This window comes from Canis aureus, chromosome 14 (assembly GCF_053574225.1).
Source record: "Canis aureus isolate CA01 chromosome 14, VMU_Caureus_v.1.0, whole genome shotgun sequence".
NCBI classification, from domain to species: domain Eukaryota; kingdom Metazoa; phylum Chordata; class Mammalia; order Carnivora; family Canidae; genus Canis; species Canis aureus.
In genome coordinates, this window is record NC_135624.1 from 3,391,013 (window position 1) to 3,406,242 (window position 15,230).

At 41.3% G+C, this 15,230-nt stretch overlaps 1 protein-coding gene across 3 annotated transcripts in view; it reads left to right on the forward strand.

The window, feature by feature from the left end:
* The window catches only part of POP1 (POP1 ribonuclease P/MRP subunit), a 37,673-nt gene that overhangs the window by 198 nt on the left and 22,245 nt on the right, over positions 1–15,230 (forward strand). For 2 of the 3 annotated variants that reach the window (XM_077846694.1, XM_077846691.1), the window contains exons 2-9: positions 3,814–3,957; positions 6,164–6,331; positions 7,266–7,441; positions 8,715–8,963; positions 12,560–12,647; positions 13,079–13,266; positions 14,181–14,434; positions 14,558–14,657. In XM_077846694.1, coding sequence (XP_077702820.1) covers positions 3,816–3,957; positions 6,164–6,331; positions 7,266–7,441; positions 8,715–8,963; positions 12,560–12,647; positions 13,079–13,266; positions 14,181–14,434; positions 14,558–14,657 — 1,365 coding nt within the window. In that variant the 5' untranslated portion in view covers positions 3,814–3,815. The remainder of the gene's footprint in view (positions 1–3,813; positions 3,958–6,163; positions 6,332–7,265; positions 7,442–8,714; positions 8,964–12,559; positions 12,648–13,078; positions 13,267–14,180; positions 14,435–14,557; positions 14,658–15,230) is intronic. The other variant, XM_077846692.1, reaches the window with a different exon arrangement.

Here is a 15,230-nt window from a genome sequence, read left to right on the forward strand (position 1 = left end):
TCGTGAGAGGCTGGTGTTCCCCAGGGTCCGCGGGAGTTTGGGGGGGTGTGCGTGAGGCTCCCCGCTAAGCGCCCGCGCACGGGCCCGGCCCTCCTCCGGGTCAGCCCTGAGCCCAGGCCCGGCTGACGCCTTCTCTCCCGGCCGCCTGCGCCTGGGCCCGCCGGGCAGGTGCTGCCGGGGAATGGGCTTCCCCCTGACCTGCAGCCGCTCCGAAGGAACGAGTAGGGTCATCGAGGGGACCCCGCTGAGATCGGGGCGTGCTTCACCGGCCGCCCTCCCGTGTTCCATTCTCGAGCGCTCCTAGCGCTTTGCGGGGTCTCCACGCGTTCGCTTTCGATCTGAGCCGAGCCCGAGTGACTGGGATCTGATTTCAAAATAAGATAAGCTCGTCTCTGGGCAGATAGTCATGCCATGTCAGAAGGTGTGGTGCCTGGCCAGATACTTCTTATTCTGTTAATACATGCGTTATAAACACTTGGGCGTGCCAGTTTACATTCAACAAATACATTGAACCCTTCTTGGTGCAAGGCACCCTGCTAGGTGCTAGAGGTACCACAGACAGACAGGTAAGATCTCTGTCCTGCCCTGCTTCTAAAACGGAATGTAAGAAAATCCTCTTGATTGCTCTTCTTCTGTCCTACATACTATTAAGGTTTGGTTTTTCTACTTCCTGCTCAAGAGCCTTCAGAGCTTTTTTCATTGGTTCAGGGCTTCAAGCATGGAATAAAATGGAACTTCCAGCCTGTTTTCCCTGGCCTACTCAGTTTTATCCTCTCCTACTCTCTCATCCCACTCAAGTTGTCCAGAGTCCTCACTCCGGAATTCACACAGAAGATTCCTGAACTCCTTCCCTATTCAAATACCAACCAACCGAAATCCTATTTTCTCATTGACTTTACCTCTGGTTCCACATCCCCCCCCCCCCTTTTTTCTTCATGAGGCAGAGACATAGGCAGAGGGAGAAGCAGGCTCCCCACGGGGAGCCCAATGTGGACTTCATTAGGATTTACTTTATATTCTCTATTGCTGTTAGAACTGTTTGAGGACCACTGCTAGTTTGACCTGCTAATTTTTTAGTCTGATATCAAAGCCTACTGCAATCCCCGAGTCCCAGCCTGTTCCTGGACTATTTTAGTGCTGAATAGACCAGGGTTCCCAGGTCTACTCCCAAGAGAGAGCTGTCTTGCTGGATAAGTTTTAATTCAGATAATAGTAGGTGAACTAAATGGTTTTATAAAATCATTCTGAGTGATTCTTAATGCCGACTGATCTGAACCATGTCATTCACCAGCTGACTGATTCTGCAGAACTTCATTTACTTCCTACATATTTTTTAATTTGAAAAATGGTGGGATGCCTGGGTGGCTCAGTGGTTGAGGGTCTGCCTTAGGCTCAGGGCGTGATCCTGGAGTCTGGGATCGAGTCCCACATCAGGCTCCCTGCATGGAGCCTGCTTCTCCCTCTGCCTATGTCTCTGCCTCTCTGTGTCTCTCATAAATAAATAAATAAAATCTTTTTTAAAATTTTGAAAAATGGTTTTGGGTGTACATGTGGTTGTCTTTCATTTAGGAGAAAGCCGAATGGAATGAGAAAGTAAAATGACATAATCTCTGTTATTTCAGTCTGGCCTCATCTAGCTGTCTCAGTTTTATCTTGTCACTTTTCTCACTCCGTGAATAATTACCGTAAATCAAGCCCACAGTTTTTGCAAAGCACCATGTCAGTACGTTGTATACATTACTTTATTCTCAGAGCAACCTATGATTTTTCCCTACAATTATATAACTAAAAAGTGTTAAGGGAGGTATTTGATCCAGATCTTTCTAACTCCAAAGGAAGGAGTCTTAAATTCTACATAACATTGGTTACTCTTAATTTTGAATGGAGGCTTCCATTGGGAAAGAGGTAAGTGAATGGGTAGTAGTTAATTCAGTGGCATTCAGTGGGGGTGGTATGAATTTTGATGTGACAGTCTGTAAGTTTGTGCAGGTGTTTTGGGTTGGCATAATGATTAGGGTAATGCTGCTGGCATTTACCACGCAGGGACCAGGGATGTTAGACATCCTGGAGTGTGCAAGAAAGTCCCACAGTAGCCCAATATCTGTTTTACATAAAAGCACAAAATATTGGTTACATGGTTTTAATATACACTGAGTTTTCCAGGAATGCAGTAAATCAAAACAAGATCATACTCCACCACCACCACCACCGCCCCCCCCCCCCGCCCTTTTTGCTACTTTACCAAGGGGTATTCACTAGTTTGGAAAATTGTGTCACCAGTGGCATTGCTACTTTCTCTTTGAGGCACAGGTCAACACACCTGTATTACTTTGCCTTTGTACCTATTGCAGTTGTGGTATGCTTTGAGAAGTGCTATGAGAACGGCTTGGCTCTGCTACTCTGAGCTTCCTTCCTTTGCACAGGACTCTTCAGATTTCCCTAGTCAGTAAAAAAAAGAGTTAATGACTATTGCATGGAGGCTTCTAGGCCTCTTCCCCAGCTTTACAAATTGTGCCAATGGTGTATTGGTGCCTGTGTTGTGGTGATTATACCCCTGAGCTCAGAATATCTCTTTATTACATATTGTCACTCAGTAGTGGTGAAATACTTAAATACAGAAAGTACATATTATTTTATTAAGGGATCCCTGGGTGGCGCAGCGGTTTGGCGCCTGCCTTTCGCCCAGGGCGCGATCCTGGAGACCCGGGATCGAATCCCACATCGGGCTCCCGGTGCATGGAGCCTGCTTCTCCCTCTGCCTGTGTCTCTGCCTCTCTCTCTCTCTCTGTGACTATCATAAATAAATAAAAATTAAAAAAAAAATTAGTTCTTAGTCCTCCCTTTACATTATAGTTAGGGTATATATATATATATGTGTGTGTGTAAAAGGCATATGTCCAGTAGGTTATGTAATTAATGAATTTCATTTCAAAAAAGAAAACAGGTGTTTCAAACCATTCTGGAAAAAAAAGAGGAGGGGAGCCTGGGTGGCTCAGTTGGTTGTGTCTGACTCTTGATTTCAGCTCAAGTTATGATCGTGGTCATGAGATTGAGTCCCAAGTCCGATTCCACAGTCTGGGGAGTAGGCTTAAGACTCTCTCTACCCCTCTCTCTGCCTGTTCCCTACTGCTCTTTTTCTCTCTCTTTTATAAAAAAATAAATCATTAAAAAAAAGGGGGGGAGATGTTGAGTTTGAAAGTTGAGAACTACTGAGTAAATCTGTCAAGTTCCCTCAGGGGTTTTGTCCTTTATCCTTATTCCTTATTTCAAATTGAAATTTTTTGCTGTTATAAATTAAAGGTACAGCTGGCCTCATTTTGGTGGCATCAGTAATTTATGTTCAGTTTTTGTAGAGGCTATATCAGAATAGTGTGTACTATATTTCATTGATTCACGTGGCTCTTGTTTCACCTAAGAATTTTTTTCTATGGCAGAGAGATCTTATACCTCATTTTTCATTCTTTCAATAGACTATTCAGTGTCATCATTGGGATATGATTGAATTATCTGGCAGTGTAATCTAGAATATACTAATAATGGTCTCTTCCATTAATAGAATTATTTTTTTTCCTATTGAATTGGGTTTTTGGTGCCAATACCATTCATGGCTCCCCTAGAAATACCCCTGGTGATAAATCTCTGTAGGTCAGTATTGTGATAACATTTTGATATCATCAATCCACCTATAATGAATGAAGATTGGTTATATTAAAGAATCAAATTTTGAGTTACGGGAATATTTATTTACTAAGTGTATTTTTATTTTGCATGGAAGTTCTCTTTGCTTGTACTAAATTTATTCTTCCTTTTCAGAAATGTCTAATGCAAAAGAAAGAAAACATGCTAAGAAAATGAGAAACCAGCCCACAAATGTTACTTTATCTTCTGGCTTTGTGGCCGATAGGGGCATAGAGTACCATAATGGAGGTGGGAGACCTTTCCAAGCTCAAAAACAAGGTAAGATACACAGGATATTCTTTCTATTCTATTTGGAGCAAAATGCTTTAGTCAGCTCTTTTTTTTTTTCTTTTAAGATTGTTTATTTATTTATTTGAAAGAGACAGAAAAAGCACGAACGGGGGGAGGGGCAGAGGGAGAGAGAGAGGCCGAAGCAGGCTCCCCACTGAGCAGGGAGCCCTATATGGGGCTCAGTCCCAGGACCCTAGGATCATGACCTGACCTGAAGGTAGATGCTTAACTGACTGAGCCACCCAGACTCCCCATTGTTAGTTATTATTTAAATAGTAAATGACCTGCATTAAAAACAGATGCAGTTGACCTTCATTATTCACAAATTTTGTATTTGCAAATTCACCTAGTTGCTAAATTTATTTGTTACCCCCAAATTAATACTCATGGTACTTTGGTGGTCATTCATGGGCTTGCAAAAAGAGAGGGAAAAAATTGGAGTCACTGCACATGGACATTCTTAACTGAGGTTCCCAGCTGCCTCCTTGCTTCAGCTTGCTGCTTTTTTTTTTTTTTTTAAAGATTTTATTTATTTATTCATGAGAGACACAGAGAAGGAGAGGCACAGACACAGGCAGAGGGAGAAGCAGGCTCCACACGTGGGACTCAATCCCAGGTCTCCAGGATCATACCCTGGCTGAAGGCAGTGCTAAACCACTGAGCAACCTGGCTGCCCTTGCTTCAGCTTTCTTACAGAGTGACCAGAGGGTGGAGGTGGAGACTATAGTGGGGCAGTGCAGCAGAGCCCAGGAAGCTCCCTCTCCAGCTAGGGATTGAGTTCCAGTTGTGGGCAGCCGCAGGCAGATCACTTAACACTTCTGAATCCATTTTTTTCCTTTGTAAAAAAAGGAAACAGTGTACCAAGATGAGTTGTTTTTATGATTGAGATTGTTTTTATGATTTGAGATTGCAGTCAGTGTGATAGGGGTGTGTGTGTGTGTGTGTGTGTGTGTGTGTGTGTATTTTCTCTAGGAACAGTGGTTCAGTATTTGCTAACTCAGGGTTTGTCGTGACTTTACAGAGCATAACTACTGGGAATAAGTGGTGCAGCGGTTTGGCGCCTGCCTTCGACCCAGGGCGCGATCCTGGAGACCCGGGATCGAGTCCCACATCGGGCTCCCGGTGCATGGAGCCTGCTTCTCCCTCTGCCTGTGTCTCTGCCTCTCTCTGTGTGTCTATCATGAATAAATGAATAAAATCTTTAAAAAAAAAAAAAAAAAAGAATTGGCTGTACGTAGAGCAGATATATTATATCTCTATTAACATAGTTATTATTAAATTACATTCTTTATTTCCTAAAAGAAATACAATGTGTTTATTGTATCTCCCTTTTTTTTTAAAAAAAAAAAAGATTTTTTTTATCTATTCATGAGAGACACAGAGAGAGAGGCAGGGACATAGGCAGAGGGAGAAGCAGGCTCCTTGCTGGGAGGAGGTCCCAGGACTCCGGGATCACGACCTGAGCCAAAGGCAGATGCTCAACCACTGTGCCACCCAGGTGTCCCGGGAGTTTAGATTTAAAATCTAGGGGATCCGGGATCCCTGGGTGGCGCAGCAGTTTGGCGCCTGCCTTTGGCCCGGGGCGCGATCCTGGAGACCCGGGATCGAATCCCACGTCGGGCTCCTGGTGCATGGAGCCTGCTTCTCCCTCTGCCTGTCTCTGCCCCCCCCCCCCCCCCGTGTGACTATCATAAATTAAAAAAAAAAAAAAAATCTAGGGGATCCTTGGGTGGCTCAGCGGTTTCGCGCCTGCCTTTGGCCCAGGGCACGATCCTGGAGTCCCAGGATCAGGTCCCACGTCGGGCTCCCGGCATGGAGCCTGCTTCTCTCTCTGCCTCTCTCTCTCTATGTCTATCATAAATAAAAATAAATCTTTAAAAAAAAAAGATTTAAAATCTATTTTGTACTATTTGGACAAAAGAGCCCTTATATCAGTTATGTTCAGGGTTAGTTTATCATGCTGACAAGGTTAGCCAGTGTGCTGCCTGCTAACTATGTCACGTGGTAATTCACCTTCCTACCCGAATTGATTCCCTCCTATTTAAAGGGAAGGTAGTAATAGCCACCTTACGGGTGATTGTAGAATTAAAAACATGTTAGTGTTGCCCCTCAGCAAACGGCGTTTTCCACTGTAATCCATATCTTTGTTAGGCCTGACATATTTCTTTTCGTTTTCTTTTTGAAAATAAACTAGACCCTTTTCCTGGAACTTCACGACAGCGGCAAACCAAAATGACCTACCATTCCCCAGTTGATCCTGATGTGAGTGAACAGACTTCCTCCAAAATAATGTTTAAAAAAAAGGGAGGATGGAAAGCAGGTCCCGAGGGCACGTCTCAGGAGATTCCCAAGTATATCACTGGTAGGTGTTTGGGAAGAAGTGAAGCTTGATCATATGATGAGCTGTCTGTTTAACGCAGCCAGATTTCCAGCACTCTCTGTCTTGGCCATGCCTTCCTGTCTCTCTCCTCTCTTTCCGTGTTGAGCTCTTCTCCCCTCCAGCCTGGACTTCGACTTCCTGGGGCCTGACTTCCTGGGGCTTTTCCCTCTTGAGTTTCTCTTTTTTTTTTCCTCTTCATCTTCTTATAAGTTCTTCTCTGTGAACTGTTCCTTTTTGTCCTAAAATCTTCTTTGCCCTTCCCCCACCCCCTTTTTGAAATATGAAATGCTACCTACACTCCTTTGCACACATTCTCCAAAGGTGAAATCAAATTTAACACACTCTGAGGGTAACTAAGATCTTTAAATACCTGTCTCCAGGCCCCTTCAGATCTTGTCTCCTGTCACCCTGCTATCCCCATTACCTTCTATTCTTTAGGTGTGCCTTCTAGTTTCTGTGTCTGTTTATACTTTCAAAAAATTTTCATCTTTCAATAAGGAAAACAAATAATAGTTATGGCTACATATTTGGGAAAAGCAGAAAATAGTAAAAAAAATGCTTGAAGTCACAACCATTGTTAAAATCTTTGTTCTAACAATGTTTGTTAAACATTGTTTAGCAATGTTTTCTTGTGTGATTGTTGCACTTACAAATGGCTGTGATTATATTGCATGTAGACCTCTTTTTTCTGATTAGAAAAGTAATACTGAATCTTTGTGGAAAAGGGAAGTAGAAACAGAATAATTTCATAATCTTATAATACAGCAATAACTACCCCTTGGTATTAATCTCATTTGTGGTTTGGGTGGTGAGTGGGTTGTAAGATCGTGTACTTCAAATCTGTCTTCCTTCTAAAATCTGCCAGAAGTATGGATTCAAGACTTGTCTTTAATGATGGTGCTGTGTTTGTTGACAGCTTCTACTTTTGCTCAGGCCCGAGCTGCTGAAATCAGTGCTATGTTGAAAGCAGTGACCCAGAAGTCTTCTAATTCGCTGGTTTTCCAGACACTGCCCCGGCACATGAGACGGAGAGCCATGAGCCACAATGTCAAGCGCCTTCCCAGGCGGTTGCAGGAGATTGCCCAGAAAGAGGTATGAGCGTAAATATTTAAGTTAGTTTCTAAAAGAAATTAAGAAGTGTTAACCTGATAGAATTAAAATGTAAACCAAAAGCATTGTGATCATTTTGCATATTTTTTGGTTTACTTATGATTCCCCCCACCTCCCCTCTTGCTATGTAATTAGCAGACAGTTGGATATTACATACAGTGTTTGGAAGCCCCCCCACCCTTTTTTTCCTACTTTCTTCTTCTTTTTTTTTTTTTTTTTTTTTATTAGTTTCAGGTTAGAAGCTCTTTCTTTTAATGGCATTAAATAGTTGAATTCACCTGCCAGATTTAAAATAAAATCCTGACCTTACTACATGAGTGATTTTAGCTCTGTATTTTGGGGCTGTGGCCAGCTTGAAGTTGGAAGGTTAAGAAAAAAAAAAAAAAAAAAAATCAATGCCTAGTATGTGCCTTTTGACTTTTTCAACGTTGAAAACTTGAAACTTGGATTTAATTTTTGTTCAAGTCTAATTGTTTTTGGCTTCACCAAAACTCTTGGCTTAGGCATTCTCAGATTGTGTAAGCTACCCATGTCTTTGCTAGTTGATTCAAAAGTTATTCATGGAGTGCTTTCTGTGTACTATGCTGGTAGTGGGGTTAAGAATTCATCAACACAAAGTCTTTATCTTTAGGAGCCCACAGACTAAAGAAGAGTTTTGGGGTTTTTCTTCCCCACTCCCTGCACAAAAGTTTCACTCAGCTATGGAGGAGATTAAGAGTGAAAACTGAACAGGAATTTTGTGCTTTCTAGATTTAATGTTAGGTTTGTTTCCCAGTGATCAGGCTTGGCATTTGCCTGTCAGGCCTAACTGACGTGAAATGTATAGGTTTTCCTCGTTTTGTATTTTTCATCCTATTTTGGGTTTAGCTCTAGTCTCAGAGGTTAAAAAAACCAATAAAACCAATAACAGAAAAGCTAGCATCTGACTTATTCTCCTGCTCTCTTATATGGATAGCCACAGTAAGCTTATGTTACTGTGTGGAGCCTTTTGTAAATATTCTCATCCTCATAGTCCACGAAGCTTGTCCAGTTAGTAAGTGATAGAACTCTGCTTTCTCTCTGAGTCTGGCCATCTCTGAAATCTTCACTCTGTTGTCTCTTCTCCTGGTCTTTCATTGGAGAGATAACCAAGTTAAAAAATTAAGCATATCTATGGAGCCCACTTAATCTAAAGTTAGTTGTTTGAGTTACTCACATGTAACTTTGTTTTGAGATAGTTGCAAACTAGGATCTGTCTCTTTCCTTGAAACCACAGGCCGAGAAAGCAGTACATCAGAAAAAAGAACATTCAAAGAATAAATGCCATAAAGCTCGAAGGTGTCACAAAAATCGGGTGCTAGAATTTAACCGTAGACAAAAGAAGAACATATGGCTAGAAACTCACATCTGGCATGCCAAACGGTTTCACATGGTCAAGAAGTGGGGCTACTGTCTTGGGGAGAGGCCCACAGCGAAGAGCCACAGAGCCTGCTACCGAGCCATGACAAACCGTTGCCTCCTTCAGGTATTGCTTTTCCAATTGGTTTTCTCTTTCTTTTTGTTTAGCCAAAATGGAAGTGATGTCTGGGCTTGGCTCCAAGGGGTAAGAAAATGGGGCAGTCGGGGAGGCAGAGAAAGTCAGGTAAGAGGGAAGAATTAAAATAAATTCGCTGTGATAAAGATGAAGAGAGTAAGTTCTAGGATAACATGAAGGTGAGATTAGTTTGGGAGAAACAAGTAGGAACCAGGCCCTGCATGGTCTTGGTGGTCATGTTTGAGATTTCTTCAGCATTGATTCATTTAGAAATCGTTCATCAACAACAGATATTTGTGTGCCTTATAGCTGTGTTCAAAATGTTGTTCTAAGTGTTCACAATTCAGTGGGATGCTAGGAAGTTTGCATTAAATTCTTTGAAAGGACAGTTTGTTTTAGAGCCTGGTAATAGTGTTTATATTGTCACTCTCCCCTTTCCCAATTGCTAAATCAATTGCATTCTCTCTTTCAGTACATATTTAGAAATTTGATCTTTGTAGAGGGTCTTTCAATGTCAGGATGGCCTTGGCCAAATTTTTTTGTTTTTGTCTTTTAACTTTTTTATCTGGGTATAGTTGACACGATAGTTATTAGTCACAGGGGTACAACATAGTGATTCAACTTCTCTATATGTTATGCTGTGCTCACCACAGTGTAGCTCCCATCTGTTCCTGTACAACACTATTACAATATCATTGACTACATTCCCTATGCTGTACCTTTTATCCTCATGACGTGTTCATTGCATAACTGGAAGCCTTGGCCAAGTTTTGAAAGCCAGAACTTTGTATCAGTATTCTTTGATACCTCTTGAGAGCAATATAGCAGAATAATCAATGTAATAACCTTTAAAAAATTGTAAAATATACATAACATCAAATTTTACCACTTTAATTATTTTCTATTTTAAGATTTTATTTTTAAGTAATCTCTACACCCAACGTGAAGCTTGAGCTTACAACTCTGAGATTAAGAGTTACATGCTCTACTAACTGAGCCAGCCAGGTACCCCCTTTAATTATTTTTAAGTATATAGTTCTGTGACATTAACTCTAGTCACATTGTTGTATAACTATTTTCACCATCCATCTCCAGATCTTTTTCATTTTCCCATTAAACCATAACTCCCCATTGCCTACTGTCCTGCTCCCAGCAACTACCATTCTACTTTTTATCTTTAGGAATTTGACCATTCTAGATGCCTCATAAACGTAGAATCACACAATATTTGTCCTTTTGGGCTGGTTATTTCACTTACGTAATGTCTTCACAGTTCAGCCATGTTGTATCCTGTGTTAAAATTCCCCTCATTTTTGAGGCTGAATAGTACTCCATTGTATGTGATACCCCATCTTGCTTATCTGTTCATCCAACAATGAACATTTGGGTTGCTTCCACCTTCTGGCTGGTGTGAATAATGTTCCTGCATGAGTATGCAAATATCTCTTCAAGTCTCTTTTCAGTTCTTTGGGATATAGTCTTAGAAGTGAAATTGCTATTTCACATGGTAATGCTATGTTTAATTGTTTGAGGAACTGACATACTGTTTACATAGAGACTGTACTCTTTTTCATTCCAACCTGCAGTGTGCAATGGTTAAGTTTCTCCGTGGCCTCACCAAACACTTGTCATTTTCAGTTTGTTTGATTATAGCCTTCCTAATGGGTGGGAAGTAAATACCAGAACTATTTGAGAGCTTTTGAAGACTCAGCAGTAGAAATAATTGAATATAGTAAAATCTCTTATTTACATTGTAGAAACTGGGATTGAGAGAGATAAAGTGACTTGTCCAGGGTTGTGCAGTCTGGGGTGGCGAGATAGCCTTTGGGGCAGCTAATTCCCCAGGCCTGTGCTTTTTCCACTATCCACCGCTGTCTCTCAAATTTTAAAACAGACATGTAAGTTACATCTTACTTTGGGCAAGATTTTTGCTGACGTTATCAGATATTTTTATTACACTTGATCAGCCCTAGGTAATAAAAATAATAACTAATAGACAAACATTTTTGAGTACTTAATTGTATGCCAGGGCCCACTTAAATGGTTTCCATATGTTTACTCATTTAGTCCTTAAAACAAGACTGTGAGGTAAGTAGTTAACATTATGTCCCCTTTACAGATGAGGAAACCAAGGATCAGATAAATTAGGTAATTTACCCACCGCTGTACAACCAGTAAGTGATGAAGTTGATTGAGATTTGAGCCCAGGTCTGACATCAGGACGTCTGGGCTATTAATCATTATTCAGGGCTGTCACCAGTTGTACAAATTTGGGGGAGGTTCATCTGACCACTGGCAGCTGAGGGTGGATTGCTGTTGCTGGGAAGATTTCTGTGTATGAGTGGTAGGACTGATTAACTTGAGTTTGTCGGAATCTTAGCTATGATTTGCCTTTTAGTTCCAGTTGCTGAGTGTCCTGAAATTGCTTAAAAGTGCTATGGCAGAGGGGCTGGTTTGGGGGTCAGTGAGCTCGACTCAAATGCTGGCTTCTCCACTTGCTGGTTATATGGCTTTGTTTAGTAGTAGTCCCTGCCTCAGTGTCCTCATCTGTCAAATAAGGCAACAGAGAGTACCTGGCTCGTGGGGTATTGGGCAGAGTAGGGGACAGCCCAGCCCCTGGCGCTCAGCCTCCCTTCTGTGACTGTTACTTTAACATACTGATTTTACTAGCTTGGTTGATCTCTCCTTGTCTTATTTACAGTGGTAAGGTCTTATTCTCATTACTTTCATTTTTCCTTGTGCATTGTTTAGTCAGAGTTGAATATCCTAATTAAGACCAAGGATTGGAGGAATATGGACTAAATGAATTGCAACATTATATTTCTACCAGTGTTAAGTAATCTTGGAGTCTTGAATTAGCTAACCAAAGTGAACAACCTTAGCATAGCTTTACAGAATTTATTGCTGTCTTGCTATTCTATTCTGATTTCTTACCTTAGATTTGGAGGAGGAATAATCCTTTACTTAGAGGCAGCAGTCTTTATACTGTACTTAGAATTTGTCTATAAAATTTTCTTTCTCTCTCTTTTTTTTAAGTTTTGTCATCCCTCCACCCTGCATGGGGCTCAAACTCACCACCTGAGATCAAGAATTGCATGCTCCTCCAGCATGCTCTGACTGAGCCAGCCAGGTGCACCAACAGATTTTCTTTCTGAAAAGAACCCAGTAACTTAGCATTTTAAAGGGAAATTCTTTTTGATTTTGCTTTAGATTGGTTTAAGAATATTTGCTAATTTCCTAGGAATAGACAGGTTTCAGATTTTGACTTATAAACAGCTTTAGCAACTTGGTGTGTCTTTGACCCTAAAAGTTTTTCTGATGTGGCTTTTGGCTTCTCACAGCTTTCCCCTGTGTCACTTTCTTTTTTTTTTATTTTTTATTTATTTATGATAGTCACAGAGAGAGAGAGAGAGAGAGGCAGAGACATAGGCAGAGGGAGACAGGCTCCATGCACTGAGAGCCCGACATGGAATTTGATCCCGGGTCTCCAGGATCGCGCCCTGGGCCAAAGGCAGGTGCCAAACCGCTGTGCCACCCAGGGATCCCCCTCACTTTCTGTTTTTAATTATGTCTCTCTCTTTGTACAGGATTTATCCTACTATTGTTGTTTGGAGTTGAAGGGCAAAGAGGAAGAAATACTGAAGGCACTTTCTCCAATGTGTAGCACAGATGCAGGTAAACCTGTTTCAAAGTTGAGTGCTGTTTTAGTCTTCACATATTTATTCATATCGTGAGCATTCATATCATCATCATTTTGGAATTTAAACATTTATAAAAATGCACGAGACATTTCTGGTTCCCAGGAGTGTGTTAACATTAGGGAAGGTGGGGTGGTTTCAAGTGATTTCTAACATTGTCAAGTATAAAGTGAGAGAGCCATTATTCTGAGAGAGTGAGTTCAGTCGATCAGAAACTCAAACTTCATTAAATCATTCATTCACTATTTATTGAGAACTTATTGTGTGCCAGGCTTTCATTTTTGCATTGATCAAAACTAGCACCTCATCCCTCATGGAGGTAGACAACAAGTAACAATATGGTGATCTGGAGATAATACTGTCATCTCAGTGCTGGGGATCATGGAATTTTGTTTTTATTTATGTCAGGACTGACTTTTGCAGCAGTTCACTGCTTGTCTGGAAAGCACCAAGGTAGTGTCCTGCTCTATCGGGCAAAGAAATACCCTCAAGAGATGCTGGGGCCTGTCACATTTATTTGGAAGTCTGAGAGGACCCCTGTTCACACTTCTGAGAGCAGGCAGTTGTGGATCTGGTTTCATCCAACTCTTAAACAGGTATAATCCTTTTTTTTTTTAAATTTTATTTATTTACTCATGAGAAACACAGAGAGAGAGGCAGAGACACAGGCAGAGGGAGAAGCAGGCTCCATGCAGGGAGCCTGATGTAGGGCTCGATCCTGGGACCCCAGAATCACACCCTCGGCTGAAGGCATGCACCAAACCACTGAGCCACCCAGGCATCCCTTCTTCCTTTTTCAATTTTTTTTTTTTCAATTTTTATTTATTTATGATAGTCACAGAGAGAGAGAGAGAGGCAGAGACATAGGCAGAGGGAGAAGCAGGCTCCATGCACCGGGAGCCCGACGTGGGACTCGATCCCGGGTCTCCAGGCGCCAAACCGCTGCGCCACCCAGGGATCCCCCCTTCTTCCTTTTTAAGGTAGATTGGATTCTCTGATATCTATTCTCTTTTGTGTTATATTAATTTTAACTTCCGTATTTGTTATGGTGTAGATAAAGTCTTGTAACAGAAAGATGTAAAATGCAGTACTCACGCAAGGCCTAGTAGGAACATTAGACCAAATGCAGCATTTCAAACCACTGCATAATACGATGGGTTTTCATCTCTGCCTTTACGTAATGGCTTACTAAAAACTGAAAGGTCAAAACTTGCTTCATTTCATATTCACATAACATTCTTCCCTTTATTCAAATACCAAGCTATCAGCCCAACTTTTATAGTATTTAAATTTCCAAAGCACTGATTTCAATGGTAATTAAGAATGCAGTAACAGAGTCGAGAAGAATTAATCTCAAGGATTATACCTGTGTAGGGCACCCCAGGTGGCTCAGCGGTTTAGTGCTGCCTTCAGCCAGGGCCTGATCCTGGAGACCCAAGGTGTAAATTTTTTAAGGGAGGAAAAAAAAAACATGAACTGAACCACCTGAAGTGTTTCAGTATTTCCTTAGGATATTTTAGAAGAACTAAAAGCAGCGTGCCAGTGTGTGGAACCCATCAAATCAACCATCTGCACTCCTGACCCCCTGCTGACAACATCCCAAGAAAAAAGCCAAACTGAACTGCCTGATGAGAAAATTGGCAAGAAAAGAAAATGGAAAGATGATGGAGAAAATGCTAAACCAGTTAAAGTTATGGGTGATGGAACTAGAGATCCACATCAACCATATTCTTGGGTCTCTCCAGCCACAGGCATTATAATCAGGTACAGGCTGAATTTGCTCTGAACCTACTGAACAGTTTTAGTGAAGACTTACTCTGTTTTCACCAGTGGCTAGACACTGTGTATGATGGAAGTTTCCGTCTTAAGACCTTTTCTCTCTTTCAGTGATTTGACGATGGAGATGAACAGGCTCCGGTTAATTGGTCCACTTTCCCACTCCATCCTAACTGAGGCTCTAAAAGCTGCTTCTGTCCAGACCGTAAGAGTAAATTTGACTGTAGTGCTTTATTCCACTCCTGTCCTTAGCAAATTTGTGAACCCTAACATACTTTGGTAGCATTTTGGGCCATGGCCTATAAATATTTATTTCTCTACCTATGCTTATTACCAAATACATGGTCATCTTTCACTTCTACAAGAACAAAGCTAAGCAAATCTAATGAGTAAACAGACTTATCCTTATTTAAATGCAGAGTATGCTTATAGTTTGTGAGTTTTGTGAGTTTGTGGGTAACAGAGAGCCCCTAAAATTACTGAAAGTGTGTGCCATTGTTTGTACTTGCATGGTACATATTTTCATATTTTCTGGGGCTAGGTTTTTTTTTTTTTTAAGAAATTTTTATTTAAATTCAATTAACATACAGTACATTATTAGTTTCAGAGGTAGAATTCAGTGATTCATCGGTTATATATAACACCCTGTGTTCATTACCTCACATGACTTCCTTAATGCCCATTACCCAGTTACCCCTTACCCTCATTCGCCTCCTTCCAGCAACCCTTAGTTTATTTCCTCTAGTTAAGAGTCTCTTATGTTTTGTCTCCTGCTCTGATTTTG